Source organism: Spermophilus citellus (genome assembly GCF_964194105.1).
Source record: "Spermophilus citellus genome assembly, chromosome: 9".
Taxonomy (NCBI): Eukaryota; Metazoa; Chordata; class Mammalia; order Rodentia; family Sciuridae; genus Spermophilus; species Spermophilus citellus.
Genome location: NC_138191.1, coordinates 26,613,273 through 26,629,509, shown reverse-complemented (window position 1 = coordinate 26,629,509; position 16,237 = coordinate 26,613,273). Strand labels below are relative to the sequence as shown.

Below are 16,237 nucleotides of genomic sequence, written 5' to 3'. Positions count from 1 at the left end.
AGTGGGCTGAGAATTGAAGGCATAGCCAGGAGTGGGTGTAGAGTTGAGTAAAGATAGCCAAGGAATAGAAATCTGTTTCTGTTAACTGCCCACATTAAAAATTCCATCCGTCTCAGCTGGCACTTACAAAATAAGATTAGGCAACCACTGACTATCATAGAAACTCGAGCCATTCATCCTACAGATAATTATTAAGTGCCTATTCTGTCCTAGTTTTGGAAGAGGGGGCTATAGAAAGAAGGCAGTTTTTTTGTACTTTCAAGAATTATCCTTTTAAAGAGTTTAAGGATAAGTGGAATTCTAAACAGGCATAGGTCTGAATAATTACAAAAAAATTAACCAAGTACGAGTGTAACAGTGTTTGATCCTATCCTATAGAGCCAGGTTAGGCCTGGTCAGGGTACTCTTAAGGGTGAGGTACACAGGCATGGATTTCATAATTATTTTAATCAAAATCAAGAAGACCATTTAACCATTTATGAGAAGCCAGGAGATGAGGAACTAGGAAGGTAGTCATATAGTGTTTTTAGAATAGCCAGAGCTGGGCTAGAGATAAAATTGAGGTGCAGTGACTGGGAGGGACAATCTGCAGTTTAATTTTGGAAATTAGCCCCTGGGACTGATGCTGAAAATGGATAATCTTTGCCAGCCATTGGGATGGCAGTAGAACTGTAGGAGAAGCGAAGAAGGCTTCAACAATAAATTGGAGTTTGACTTGAATAGGGGCATCAGGAGTATTTATACATACAAGGCTTAGGATGTTTAGAGAAACAGTGGGGTGAGTAAACAATTATTCTGTTTTTTAGACTAAGGAAACTTGAACTTTGAACTCTTGATGACCAGCAGTTCTGGGCACAGAGGAGGCATATTTGTTGGAAAAAAAAGTGAATAATAATTTTTATTTGCTCAATGACATTTTCCCCCAGCTGTGATTCTTCTAATCTTTCCTTTTAATTAATTAAAAAGCAACTGATTTTTGTAGTTAGTACCTTGAAAAGCACTTACATGAAATGTCATTGTTAACCTTTGTCTGAATTTTTACTGTTAGCTACTTACTACCTATTAATATGAAGGAACCAGCGAGATCAATAGGTATTCTCATTGGAAATAGCATAGACTGTGTTCTTGTGATCCTTAATTGTAGGTATTTACAATTCTGTTTTTCTCTTTTTAACCATAGCAGTCTAACTTGAAGGCTCTGCTAGTTTGAGTCTATATATAAAGTACCCTTGAGCATGAATAATAGGAGTTGACATCCCATATAACTCATCCTTACTGTCATGTACTCTAATTCTGTCTACTATTGGTCCCTTCTGGAGCCAGGAGTGCATGTTGGAGAACGTGCTAATAACTGCATTATGGTAGCTGTTGTAAATTGAGTTGATAGGAAAGTAGGGAGCCGTGGTTTGATTCGAGACTTCTGTGTGTCAGAATAAGAGATTTAGTCAGCTTTTAGTGTTATAGTAATTATAGTCATGGAATAATAGAATATTAGAGTGCAACTATAGATCACATGTAGGCCTCCATGTTTTTAATTTTTTTGTAGTTGTGTATGGACAGAATGCTTTTATTTTATTTGTTTATTTTTATGTGATGCTGAGGATCCTCTGTCTTTTATATATAAGGACATAAGACATTGTGAAGTTAGGTTATTTGCCCAAGGTCACCCAAGTACACTTGGTAGAGTTCGGACTAAATTTCACTCTTCTGTTAGAGTTTGTAACATGGTGTCATTAGCTTTAAAAAAGGAGGAAAAAAAATCTTCTTAACTGCCTGTGTTTAAATGAAAAGTGAGAATATGTTAGGGGAAAAAAAAATCTAGTTAACTTGCTTTAGAGGAGGGGCTGTCCATGCCTATTCTAATTATTTTTCCATATGTATGATAATGGACCTATACAAGAGAGAGAGTCTTGGTCTAGCATTGGCTAGAAGGTTATCCAAAAATATTGTCATTCTGGTACTTCATTGTGCAGACCTCTGGAAGAGGGTTTGTGTTCCAGTTATAATTCTGAATTATTAAAATTTTCAGGATTTCTCCACAGTAACAAGTATTTATTTAGAAGCAAAAGGAGGTGTTTCAGGTGCCACTGGAATGCCTGTCTCTCAGGTGGTAAGAGGTATAAAGGAAACTTTAAGGAAAAGCAATAGAGACAAAGGTGGGTTAGAAAACTGTGAGATAGGAAGCTGTAGACAGAGCTTAAAATATATTTAAGGAGGGGGGGTGGAGAAAATAACTAATGCTTTGACGTAGTTTGCTGTAGTTTTTAGGTTATAAATTGTTTATGTGTGTGAATCCAGATCTGATCTAGGGTTTTATGAAATAGTGAAATAGCTGCTGAATATTATGCCATTTCTACTGATATTTTGAACTAACATCAATATCAGAGTTTTTATTAAAAGAAACTTTGGCAAGCCTTGACATTTCTTGATGATATTCTGAACAGTGAAAACACATTCATAAATAATAGTAGGCTAATATTTATTGAACATTTACTACATGTCAAGCACTTTTAAGCTTTTTCTATTAGTCCCTGTTTTGTGCTTGAAGACATGCATGGAAGAGTATAATATACTCAAGTATGTTATAAATATACTCAAGTATAAAAAATAAGTGTTTATTTTTTTAGTTGTAGTTGGACACAATACCTTTATTTTATTTATTTTTGAATATCAGGCATTTAAAAAAATAGACTGATTTTTTTAAAACCCAGTGTTATATGTGTGGAAGGGGCAAATAATATGATACCTGTTCTTAAGGGATTTCTTTAAAATTAAGAATATATTTAGGTAAATACAATGATTCAGCAGTGGAGTATGTACTGGTAAATTGTTTTTCATCTTACAGTGATGGTGATTATGTGCATATTCCTCTTGTTTTACTTGATTATTTATAATTTTCTAAATTAATTTTACGTCTTGATTCTCTGCAGATTACTTTGCCTTTTTTATTAAGAATGAGACCATCTAACATAGCTTTTTTTTCTCCTTTTTCTCTCAAAAATCTTGTCATTTTTATTTCATCCTTTCTTTGTATTTATATAGGATGCCCTTTAAATAGACATACTTTTAAGGATAAAGTTTCTAAGTTTAACTGATCCCGTTCCCTTTTGTTTCTGGGACGTTTCCAATGTTTTCTCCTACCTATAGTCTAAACCCGGCCTAGTGCCATCCCTTCTGCCTACAGAATCATCTTCATTTCCTCCTTCTCTAAGCCATAAATTGTCTCTGAAGTAGTCTTTGCATCTACCCCATTTTTTAAAAAAATTATTTATTTATTTTTTAGTTGTAGTTGGACACAATACCTTTATTTTATTTATTTATTTTCATGTGGTGCTGAGGATCGAATCCAGGGCCTTGCATGTGCTAGGCGAGCGCTCTACCACTGAGCCACAACCCCATCCCCAATCATAACCCCAGCCCCATACCTCCTGATATTACTTTCCTTGGTGGGAATATAGGCAACTTTTTTTTTTTTGAGAGAGAGAGAGAGAATTTTAATATTTATTTTTTAGTTTTCAGCAGACACAACATCTTTGTTTGTATGTGCAACTTTTAATGAAATTTTGAAGGAGTATGGCCAAAAAGATGTAGATAAAATTAAGAAGTCCTAAACACCACATATGTAGTGGGGAAAGGGGTGGGACATAGGAAAACAACTTGGGGAAAACCTAAGAGTGAGATGTTTTTGGAGACCCTACTACTAGAACAGTGGACTAGGGGGGCTGAGGTAAAACAGAAGAGCCTAGACCTAATAAGAAGGAATTATGAAAAGTGTTTGAAGAATTTGGAAACTGTTAAGCTGATGCTTTTTTAGCAGTGCTATTTGGAAGTAATTGGAGAAGGCCTTTGAATTTAAGTTTGAGAAAATTACAGCAGTAGCACATATAGCTGAGTGTCAGGCTCCATCAAACATGAGAAGTAGAAATTTAATTTAAGAAAAACAAAGGAAGAGAGAAGATTTTGTTACAGCTTGATAAGGAGAAAAAAACAAATGGGTTCTAGATGACCCTTATATTTCGTACTTGGGAGATGGATGAGATGGTAGCACTTTTCATAGTGATCTTAGAAGCTTAATGGGTTAAAGATGTTTAGTATACAGTGATTCACTCTTTTTTTTTAGTTATACATGGACACAATATCTTTTTTTTTTTTTATGTGGTTATGAGGATCGAACCCAGGGTCTCTCACATGCGAGGCGAGTGCTCTACCACTGAACCACAACTCCAGCCCCTGATTCACTCTTCATGTGTATAAAATACCCAGGAACACCCATGAAACAAATCCTATATTTAGTTTTGTGAGCAATAAGAAGTGCCTTCTTTCATGAGATGGAACTGGATGCCTAATAAAGGCATATAGTGTAATAATAAAGGGAAGAACAAGCCAATACTTTCTTTTTTTCTTTCTTCCTCTGTTTCCCTCTTTCTCTCTCTATTTTTGTTTTGTGGTGCTGAGGATTGTACCCAGGGCCTTGCACGTGCTAGCCAACTGCTCCACTATTGAGTTGTATTCCCAGCCCCAAACTGATCTTTTCTAAGGGAGCCTTGGAAAAGACTTTGTTTTGTTTTAAAGTTAGCACTTTAATAGAGTAGAACTTAATGAGATAGGTGGATATTGATGCTAAGATTAATAAAATTATTGATGATCATTCAGAATAGTCCAACATGAAAGGCAGAAATGCTGTTTTCAATATATAAAAGAATGGTACACATTTTATTAACCTATACTTTTTTAGCATATAACCACTTATTAGTATAGAATGATCTGGAAATAGTTTTATACAATTTAGACTATAACTCATATGCATTTGTATTCTTGTTTTTGAAATTAAATCATTAGTTTTCCTAGATGTATATATAGGAGAAATTCACTTCTTTCAAATAGTATCTTAAGAAAGTCACTGTGTGCTGCTGAATATTAACTGTATTGTTCTATCCCTGATTATGGACCATAGTAATAAGAATAAAGTCATATATAAATGTACATTTTTTTCTTTTTCTTTTTTTTTTTTGTATTGGGGATTGAACCCAGGATGCTTTACCACTGAGCCACATCCCTCGCCCTTTTTTTTTGTGTGTGTATTTTATTTAGAGACAGGGTCTTGCTAGGTTGTTTAGTGCCTCACTAAATTGCTGAGGCTGGCTTTGAACTTGTGATCCTCCTGCCTCAGCTTCCCAAGCTGCTGGGATTACAGGCATGCGCCACCGCACCCGGCTTAAGTGTACTTTTTAATTCTGCAAGAATGTAGCTTGTTTAAAATTTTTATATGGTTTAAATTATCTTTTAATTTACATTTTTGGTTGATGAAGTTGAAATATTTGGTAAGGGTCATGCTTATTATTTGTTCAATAATATTTAAGTAATTTATGTCAGGCTCAGTTTGAGGCTCTAGAAATATAGAGATAAATAAGCCTTGACCAAGCATATATCTTAGTAGGGAAGACAGGAAGTAAGCAAATCTGTTGCGTGAAAAAATGATATATTCTGTGAAAAAAATGTAACTGGGTAAGAAGAGAGTGTGATGGGGTGGAAGCTATTTAGATAGATTAGGCGGCGAAGGCTGTTGAAGGAAGCAGAAATATGAGTGAAGAAGAAAATCTTGCAAAAATATATTCAGGTGGTGGGAAGAGTAAATACAAAGACTGAGTCAGGATCTGGCTCAGTGAGAACCAGTTTGGTATGTTGGAGGAAAAGTAAGAAAGCTGGTCTGACAAGAGCAGTGAGAGCAAAGTGGAGACTAAAGGAGATGAGGGTGAGGAGGTAGGCAAGGGCTATTGAAGGTTACTGCCATGCATTTTAAGTGTAAATGGAGGCCTTGGGCCAACTCTGGTCAGAATTGTGACATGATCTGATTTACTTTTTTTTTTTTAAATATTTTTTTAGTAGTGGACACAATACTTTTTATTTTACTTATTTATTTTTTTGTGGTGCTGAGGATCAAACTCAATACTTCATGTACTAGGCAAGTACTCTACCACTGAGTCACAACCCCAGCACCAGATGTACTTTTTACACAGTTTATTCCAGCCACTAAGTGAAAAACTATAAGAAAGGCATGGTCTGAAGCACTGGCCCACTTAGAAGCTTTCATTGTCATCTAGGCCATGTTTTCAATGTGCAAGGAACAAACTGTTTTTGTATGTTTTTATTTTTTTTTTTAAACTAAGCTTTACTAACATTTAATGTATAGATCAGCACTGGAGCCCCCATTCTATGTGCATGTTAGTTATATTTCAAGTTAGTTCACTTGCCATTTTTAGCCTGAGCAACTGGATGAATGCTGGTGCCATTAACTGAGAAGATGAAGGGAAGAGTAGAGATTGTTTTATATGGGGGTGGGGAATTAGTAACTCAGTTTTGGGCATTTTAAATTTTGAGATGCCTATAAATATCCATTGTAATTTATTCAGTAGGTGATTTAACTATACGAGTACAGATCCAATGTTAGAAACCAAGATTACAGATCCATGTTTGGGAGTAAAAGAGGCAGCATACACCACTTTGGAGCCAAATTCTGTGAATGTACATTACAGTTATGCAATTTACTGTATAATTGTGGGCATGTTATTTGATATCTCTTTGCTTCATTTGCCTTGTTTGTAAAATGAGGATAATAATATCAACCTCACAGGATTGTTGTGAAGGTTAAATGAGCAAATAGGGCAAAGTTCTTAGAGCAGACTGACATATCATAATTGTTAGATCTTAAATATTACTATCGGCTTATGAATGGTGTTTAAAACCATAATTCATAAGATTAGATGAGATAACTTAGAGTGTGGGTATAGATAGAGAAAAGGACTGAGGAAGAAGCCTTAAAGCAATACATTTTTTAGAATTCAGAAATTGGAGAAGAGAAACTGAGGAGTCAAAACCAGAAAGGTGTGGTAGCTGGAAGCATGCCTAGAAAAGAAAGTATTTCAAGGGAGAGAAGTCATCAACTTGGACAAATCCTGCTTGAGAGGCTGAGTAAGATGAGAAATGACTATTGGGTTTGTCAAGATGGAAATTGTTGGAGACCTTGAGAAATGGTTTTAGTAGATTGGTGAGGGTAGAAGCCTTATTAGAATGGGTAAAGGAGAGAATTGAAGGTACAGAATATTGAAGGTACAGCGAGTATATATGACATGTTAGAGGAATTTTGCTGTAAAGAGGATAAATGGAGTAGTAGCTAGAGGAAAATAAGTGAGGTCAAGGAAAGGTAGAGATGAGTGTGGGTGTGTATTGACTAAAGATGGAAAGTCAGTATAGCATACGATTTGTATGAGCTGATCAGGATTGACCCAGTTAGTGGAGAAAAATTGTCATTTGAGTAATTGATAACATTAGAGCAGATTATCAGCTTATGAATGGTGTTTAAAACCACAGGAAATTGCAGCAGTCGTGACTGTGAGCAGGTAAAATGAAGTAGTGTATAAGGAGAGGGTTAGTCTCTAAGACATCATAGAGCCAGTTCATCCATTGATGAGGGTCAAGAATACTACAACCAATTAAAAAAAAAAAAAAAGAATACTAGTGGAAGTGCAGATGGATTGGTACATATGGTTATGGGAAAATGAGATAATTTTTCCTGATTGTTTTAATTTTTACAAGATGGGGCAGAATCATCAGGGATAATGTTGGAGAGAGAGGCAATGGTGTTGGGGCATTTCGGAAGGTGAGAGAATGAATTGACTGGGGAAGATCTGGAAGGCAGACTGTCAAGGAGTTCAGAAGGCCTATTTGACATAGTGATTGTTAGCTGAAAGTGATTCTGGTTTTGCAAGGAGGGAAGTGTGGTTTTAAAGGTCTGGAGGAGATATACAGTGAAAAGGTGGTGGAGGCAATACTTTTATTCTTCTGTTTTAATGAGAAGTCAAATGTCTCTTAAGTCCTATGATGAGAATATTGCTTTTGAAATGTTCCTCCAGTTCATGGGCATGGCAAGTAGTCAACAAAGGAATTAAATAATCATTAATTTTTGCCTATGTTCAGTATATAATCATGTTTTATGATGAGTTACTAGAAATGCTTCTGGAATATGTCTGTTTTACACAAATTATAGCAAGCAGGCCCTTGTCACTTTGAGTAGATTATACTTTGTTGCTGAGTTACATGAAGAAAGTAAAATGTTTTAATGGAGAAGCTCCATTGCTTTTTCCTGATAGACATAACAGTCTCACCCAGTTACCCTAGGACCTGTGGTTTTCATTAATTTATAGTTATCACCTATGTTGATTTCATACTTTTATGTGTGAATCCAGAGAAATTCAAAGTCTGTTTTTGTTTTATTTCAGGTGCTGGAGAATCTGGTAAAAGTACCATTGTGAAACAGATGAAGTAAGTTGGAACATGGCTTTTTGTAAGGCTAGATTTCCTCCTAATGGGTAAAAAGTCCATAGTATCTTTTCATTTTAGGTCCATGGTATTGACTTGTGGTTTTCTTTTTAAAGAATCATTCATGAGGATGGTTATTCAGAAGAAGAATGTAAACAGTATAAAGTAGTTGTCTACAGCAATACTATACAGTCCATCATTGCGATCATCAGAGCTATGGGACGGCTAAAGATTGATTTTGGGGAAACTGCCAGAGCAGTAAGTGTTTCTCTTTTCTTCTTCACTTGCTTTTATTTAGTATGTGCAAGTTAAGCAAAATTTTTAGGTCATGTTTTAGGGAAATAAATTTAACAAGGTAAGATGTAACAAAGTACCGTGTGTTCATTTGAACAGCATTAGCAAACTACTTTAGAAAATACTAAAACCACCATAGGAGTATAGGAAATGGGATTTTGTAGATATACTATAGATTTCTGTGATAACTTCTATTCAGTTGCTTCTTTTATAGCACTATTGACATTTTTTTAAATATTATTTTTTATTTGTAGTTGGACACAATATCTTTATTTTATTTTTATGTGGTGCTGAGGATCGAACCCAGGGCCTTGCACGTGCTAGGCGAGCGCTCTACCACTGAGCCAAAATCCCAGCCCCAGTTGACATTTATTTTATAGTAATTAATAATAATAGTAAATTAAAAGGAAGATTGCCATGATACATAGCTCTATTTTCTGAGGTATAGAGATTAAAAGCAAAATCGCTTTTACAGAATAAACTGTAAAGACATGATCACTAAGTCCATTAATTTTGGGGGGCAATTTTAGAATTCAGGAATATTACATCCCTATACTGCATTGAACCATAGGCTTTAGAAATGTATTGTACAAAGTTATAGATATTCTTTAATGCCTTTCTCATATCAAATATTAAAAAGCTGTATTGATTAATTATATTGATACTTAGTGGACCTTGAAGGTCTAGTTTGAAAATTAGGAGATTTGATGCCAGTGGGGAGAGAACCACTGTGAAGGTAGGAGATCTTTTATTGTCAGCCAAATTTCAAGGAAAGTATAGATTATTTCCTAGAAATAAGGAAGTCTTTTTTTTAATAAATTTTCTTTCTTTGTACTAACTTTTCTCCTGGTATCTTACTTTCTTTATTCCTTCCCTTTCTCTCTCTCTCTCTTTTTTTTTTTTTTTTTTTTTGGTGCTGGGTATTGAACCCAGGGCCTTGTGCATGCGAGGCAAGAACACTACCAACTGAGCTATGTCCCCTGCCCTATTCCTCCCCTTTCTAATTCTTCTCTATTACCTCACTCTGCTTCTCTTTTGTGTTTGTTGTATCTGATAACTAGTTAGTAATACTGTATGTATTCTCTACCCTCTCTCTGTTGGCTTTTTCTCCATCTCAGTTATTTATTTCTCTTAGATTCTTCTTTTTCCCTTCCCCCTTTTTCTTTCTTTCCCCTTTCTCTTTTATTTATTTCCTTTATCAAGTTAATGTTATTAATTTTTAGGTCATAACACTCTTATATCACTGGATGGAATTGACATCATTAATTCCTGTCAGGCTCCTAAATCATCTAGCTTTCCAGTACCAATTATCCTACTCTACAGTCCTGTGTAGTTTTGTTGTTTCTCTTTTTTTTCTTTCACATATAAGGATTTATATTTGCAATTCCTCTGTTCCTTTAGTTTTTCTATGATTGCCTAGAAAATGAATGGAGGGGCTGGGGATGTGGCTCAAGCGGTAGCGCACTTGCCTGGCATGCGTGCGGCCTGGGTTCGATCCTCAGCACCACATACCAACAAAGATGTTGTGTCCGCCGAGAACTAATAAATATTAAAAAATTCTCTCTCTCTCTCTCTCTCTCTCTCTCTCTCTCTCTCTCTCTCTCTCTCTCTCTTTCTCTCTCCTCTCTCACTCTTTAAAAAAAAAAAGAAAATGAATGGAAAGAATAGAGCTGAGTTTGGGATAGATTCCTTCTTCATATCTGCTTAAGGTTGAAAGTATGAAGCTCTTTGTACATTGTAAAGAGGAACCTCTTTATAGACCTATAAAGAAGGTTTATTGTAGGGAATCAAGAGCAGGTTGGTGAGAGATTAAATGGTATGGGAAAAAATGTTTCTGCCTAAAAGTATTTTCAGAATCAGAACAGCAAAAATATATAGTAATAGAATATCATTGTATTAAAAAAACAGTAATGCTTCATGAGATTATTTGAATACCTATATGAGTATAGATAGGTCAAATTTCAAAATCAAGGGATTGCAAAGTTTTCAAATGTTAGGTAAATCATTATACCATATGTATAGAAGGGCTTGCTCACTGTTGAGGGAGTTTGACAATTTGTGTAATGCCTAAGTCTTTTCTCAGTAATTGATTCTTTGTTTTAATCTTTTATCTTTGAGGGCTAGAGATGTAACTCAGTGGTAGAGCACTTGCCTAGCATGAGCAAGGCCTGGGTTTGACCCTTAGTACTGCTCAAAAGAAAAAAAAAAAGTATATCTTTGAAAAGAGAGAAGGATAATATAGATCTTAAATGAATATTTTTAAAGACGGTTCAGCCCTAAGTGTTACTAGAGATGAAAGAACACAGGATAGGATTTTTTTTAAGTTAAAATAAATACCTTTATTTTATTTATTTATTTTTATGTGGTGCTGAGGATTGAACCCAATGCCTCACACATGTAAGGCCTCTACTGCTGAGCCACAACCCTAGCCCCAGGATAGGGTCTTAAAGGAGGGGATATTACTAGGCAAAAACCATTAATACCAAAGGCCCAGCCAGAGTTTGGTAAAATTGTACTGCGGGCAGTTTGTTTTGCTTAGGTTGATGTACAAGTTCAGATAATAAATGGTCAAGTTTTAGGAGACTTGGTTATGATTTTATCTGTGATTTGAAATGCCTTTTACCTGTTTATTTTGTCTTGATGACTACTGAAAATACAAATGTGATTGCTCCCATTTTCCCTTTACTTTTTCTTTATACTGTATGTGTGTATATATATATATATATATATATATATATATATATATATATATATACATATATATATATATATTTTAAGAGAGAGAGAATTTTTTTAAATATTTTTTCAGTTTTCGGTGGACACAACATCTTTATTTTATTTTTATGTGGTGCTGAGGATTGAACCCAGCGCCCCGCGCATGCCAGGCGAGTGCATTACCTCTTGCGGCACATCCCCAGCCCCTGTATGTAAATATTTTTAATATCTGCATTTCTCTATTTATCTTGAGGTAGACACTAGGTTTGGGTAGGAAAATAATTCTGTAAGAGCCTTTTTATTTTTAAACTTATAAGGAGGGATAGATAGAATGAAGTAAAACTTAATTCTCATAGCTCTTTTCTGACCTCTATACCTCTCACATATTTTTGCTTAAAAGCTATGATTCATTTAAAACACTGTGTGTGACTCATGACATTTTGTTCACATCTTTCTTTGTTCCCTTCTCTTAGGGCATTGTTGTTATTTTGTGGGGGAAATCTATGGATTTTTAAGTTTGATTATTTTATTCCCTGTAGCATGTTAAAAACTTTAGCCCCCCCACTCATTTTTTTATTGGTGAATTGTACCCTTACATAATTATGGGATTTGTTGTTACATATTTATACATGCATACGATATAACAATATAATTTGGTCAGTATGGCTCCCTAGCATTTCTCCCCCTCCTCCTATCTCCTGACCTCCCTTTGATTTTCATGAGACCCCCCTCACCTTTCTTTTCCTTTTACCTAGCTTTCACATGTGAGAGAAAACATGACCCTTGACCTTCTGAGTTTGACTTATTTTGCTTAACAAGATGATCTCTAGTTCCATCCATTTTCCTGTAGGTGACATTATTTTATTTCTTCGTGGCTGAATAAAACTCCATTGTGTATATATACTACTTTTTCTTTATCCATTCATCCATTGATGGACACTTACGCTGTTTCTGTAGTTTGGTTGTTGTGAATTCTGCTGCTGTAAATATGGATGTGCATGTATCACTGAATATGATGACTTCAATTCTTTAGGGTAAATACCAAGGAGTGGCTTAGCTGGGTCCTATGGTGGTTCCAGGTCTAGTCTTTTAAGGAACCTCCATACTGATTTCCATAGTGGTTGTACTAAGTTCCAATGCCACCAACAGCGTACAAGTATTTTTTTCCATCCTCTCTAGCATGTATTATTATTTGTATTCTTGATGACTGTCATTCTTATTGTTGTGAGATGAAATCTCAGTGTAGTTTTTTAAAAATTTATTTATTTTCATTAGGTATATATGACAGCAGAATGCATTTTTGATTTATTGTACACAATTGAAGCACAACTTTACATTTCTATGGTTGTATACAATCTAGCGTCACACCATATATGCAATCATACATGTACCTAGGGTGGTGATGTCCGTTTCATTCCACCATCTTTCCTGCCCCCATGCACCCTCCCTCCCCTCCCTCCCCTTTGCACAAAGTTCCTTAATTTTTCCCGTGCCTCCCACGTCTCCGGTATGGATCAGCATCCATTTATCAGAACATTCAGCCTTTAATTTTTTTGGAATTGGCTTACTTTACCTAGCATGATATTTTCCAACTCCATAATGCAGCTGCATCAATGTTCATAGCAGCTCAGTTCACAATAGCTAAACTGTGGAAGCAACCTAGATGCTCTCTAATAGATAAATGGACAAAGAAACTGTGGTATATATACACAATGGAATCTTACTCAGCAATAATAGAGAATAAAATTATGACATTTGCAGGTATAAATGGATCTCAGTTTAGTTTTGATTTGCATTTCTCTAATTGCTAATGATGTTAAACTTTTTGATATATTTTTGATATATTTGTTGGCCATTTGTATTTCTTCTTTTGAGAAGTGTCTGTTTAATTAATTGCCCATTTATTAATTGGGTTATTTATTCTTTTTTTAATTTATTTTTTCTTTATATATTCTAAATAGCAACCCTCTGTCAGAAGAGTAGCTAACAATGATTTTTCCCCATCCTGTGGGTGCTCTCTCTTCACATTCCTAATCATTTCTTTTGCTGTGCAGAAGCTTTTTAATATGGTGCTATTCCACTTATTAACTCTTGGCATTATTTCCTGAACTTCAGGAGTTCTACTGAGAAAATAGTTGCCTGTGCATATATATGCTGGAGTGTTGACTCTATATTTTCTTCTAGGAGTTGCATAGTTTCTGTTCTAATTCATAACTCTTTGGTTCATTTGAGTTGATGTTTTGTGGAGGGTGAAAGATAAAGGTCAAGTCTCATTCTGGTTTTATGCTAGCACCATACAGTTTTTGTTGCTATAGTTCTGTTAGTATAATTTGAAGTCAGGTATTGTGAAACTTCCAGCATTGCTTTTTTTTGCTTAGAATTGCTTTGACTATTCTGAGTCTTTTATTCTCCCAAATGAATTTTAGGACTTTTTTTCCTAGTTCTGTGAAGAATGTCATTGCTATTTTGATTGGGATTGCATTGAATCTGTATATTACTTTTAGTAGTATAGTCATTTTAACAATATTAATTTAGCCTATCCATGAACATGAGAGGTCTTTCTATCTTCTGAGGTCTTCTTCAATTTTGTTCTTCAGTGTGTCCTATAGTTTTCATTTTAGAGATCTTTCACTTGCTTGGTTAGATTTATTCCTAGGTCCTCCCTCCCCCCAAGACTATTTTGAATGGAATTGTTTTCCTGATTTCTTTCTTAGCAGATTCATTGTTGGTATACAGGAAAGCTATTTATTTTTATGTGTTGATTTTGTAATCTGCTACTTTGCCAAATTTTTTTATTAGCTCTAGCAGTCTTTTGGTAGAGTTTTTTTTTTTTTTTTTAGATCTTCTAGGTATAGGATCATATCTTTTGAAAACAGTGATGATTTGACTTCTTCCTTTCATATTTTTTATCCCTTTTATTTCCTTCTTTTGCCTAGTTGCTCTGGATAGAATTTTTAGCACTATATTAAATAGGAGTGGTGAGGATAGACATCCTTGCCTTGTTCCAGATTTTAAAGGAAATGTTTTCTTTTTCCCCATTTATTGTGAGGTTAGCTTTATGGTGTTGAGTTAGGTTCCTTCTATCCCTAGTTTCTTCAGTGTTTTTCTCAGGATTGGGTGCTGAATTTTTCAAGCTTTCCCTGCCTTTTGAGCTAAGTGATTTATGACCTTACTTCTTTTTATGTGATAAATTACATTTATTGATCCTTGTATATTAAACCATCCTTGCATCTCTGGAATAAGAACAAGTTGGTTATGATATACGATATTCTTATGTTGTTGAACACAATTTGCTAATGTTAAGTATTTTTGAATCAAGTTCATCAGAGATATTGGTGTGTAGTTTTCTTTCCTTGATGTATCCTTATCTGGTTTGGTATAATATGATACTGGCTTTATAGAATGAATTTGGAAATGTTCCATCCCTTTCTATTTCATGGAATAATCTGAGGAGTATAGGTATTAGTTCTTTAAAGGTTTGGGAGAGTTTTGCTGAGAATCCACCTGGTTTAGGGCTTTTTTTTTTGGAAAGCTTTTTATTACTGCTTCTATCTCATTACAAGTTATTGGTCTGTTTAGGTTTTCTGTATCCTCTTGATTCAGTTTTGGCAGATTATATTTGTCTAGAAATATCCTTTTCTTCTAGGTTTTCCAAAATTAGAATATGTTTTCATGGTAGTCCCTAATCTACTGGATATCTGTGATGTCTGTGGTGATTTCTCCTTATTCATCTCTAATTTTATTAATTTGAACTTTTTCTCTTTTTTCTTTTGGTTAGTTTGACTAAGAACTTATTAAACTTAACCTCTTAATGTGCTGGTCTTTTTTAAAAAAATATTTATTTTTTACTTTTAGGTGGACACAATATCTTTATTTTATTTTTATGTGGTGCTGAGTGTCAAACCCAGTGCCTCATGCATGCTAGGCAAGCACTGTACCACAGAGTGGTGTACAATTCCAGCCCCAATGTGTTAGTCTTTTCATTTCTATTTTTAATTGTAGGCTTCCCTTAATAGAATGGGCATGCCATTTTCTTTCAGTAATCATGAGTAACCAAAATGGTTATTTTTCTGAGGAGGGTGGTATGGTGAGGAGAAATAGGGAGCAATAAAATCATTCCTCAGCTCAGTTCTGGACTTAAGACTGTAGTAGAGTGAGAATGGGAAAAGAATTAATTATAAATTCTCCCATGGTGCCTTTCTAGAAAAGGTCTTTGTAACACCTCTAAAGTATGACTCTGTGTGTGTGTATATGTGTGTGTGTGTGTGTGTGTGTGTGTGTGTGTGTGTGTTTAATGAGACAATAATCAAGTTTTAAAGAATGGAGAATCATCTCTCTCTTACCTGCTTTCTTCAGGATGATGCTCGGCAATTATTTGTTTTAGCTGGCAGTGCTGAAGAAGGAGTAATGACTTCAGAACTAGCAGGAGTGATTAAACGGTTATGGCGAGATGGTGGGGTACAAGCGTGCTTCAGCAGGTCCAGGGAGTACCAGCTTAATGATTCTGCTTCATAGTAAGTAATTTTGCTTTATGAAACCATAACAGAACAAACATCATGGCCCTAGAGAAAGTTCAGTGCCCATCTCTAAGGAAATGTTTAAGTAATAGAAACTCTAGAAGTTTATAGGATCCTTTATTAAAGATTATCTCAATTTAGGATTATAGAGGACTTGGTCATTTATGTGATTTGGAGAAAAGAGTTCCCTCATGGAATATAAATGGGAGATTTGGCACCACAAAATTAGCTTCATGGTATATTTATAACAAGCAAGCAAAGGAGAGACATCCAGTGTAGCTGAGCCTGGATCTCTTCCAGCTCTATCTAGTAAGTTCCCTGTGCATAAGGGCTTGGCACTGATAGCAGCTAGAGGGGTAAATTAGAATTGTGACACTCCTTTTCATGCAGCCAGT

The 16,237-nt window shown here is 35.1% G+C and overlaps 1 protein-coding gene across 2 annotated transcripts in view; it reads left to right on the top strand.

The window, feature by feature from the left end:
- GNAI3 (G protein subunit alpha i3) overlaps nucleotides 1-16,237 on the top strand; it is a 50,266-nt gene that overhangs the window by 14,946 nt on the left and 19,083 nt on the right. The window contains exons 1-4 of one of the 2 annotated variants that reach the window (XM_081306322.1): nucleotides 5,300-5,321; nucleotides 8,277-8,319; nucleotides 8,433-8,574; nucleotides 15,682-15,839. In XM_081306322.1, the coding sequence (XP_081162448.1) occupies nucleotides 8,315-8,319; nucleotides 8,433-8,574; nucleotides 15,682-15,839 (305 nt within the window). In that variant the 5' untranslated portion in view covers nucleotides 5,300-5,321; nucleotides 8,277-8,314. Of the gene's footprint in view, nucleotides 1-5,299; nucleotides 5,322-8,276; nucleotides 8,320-8,432; nucleotides 8,575-15,681; nucleotides 15,840-16,237 lie in introns of those variants that run through there. The other variant, XM_081306321.1, reaches the window with a different exon arrangement.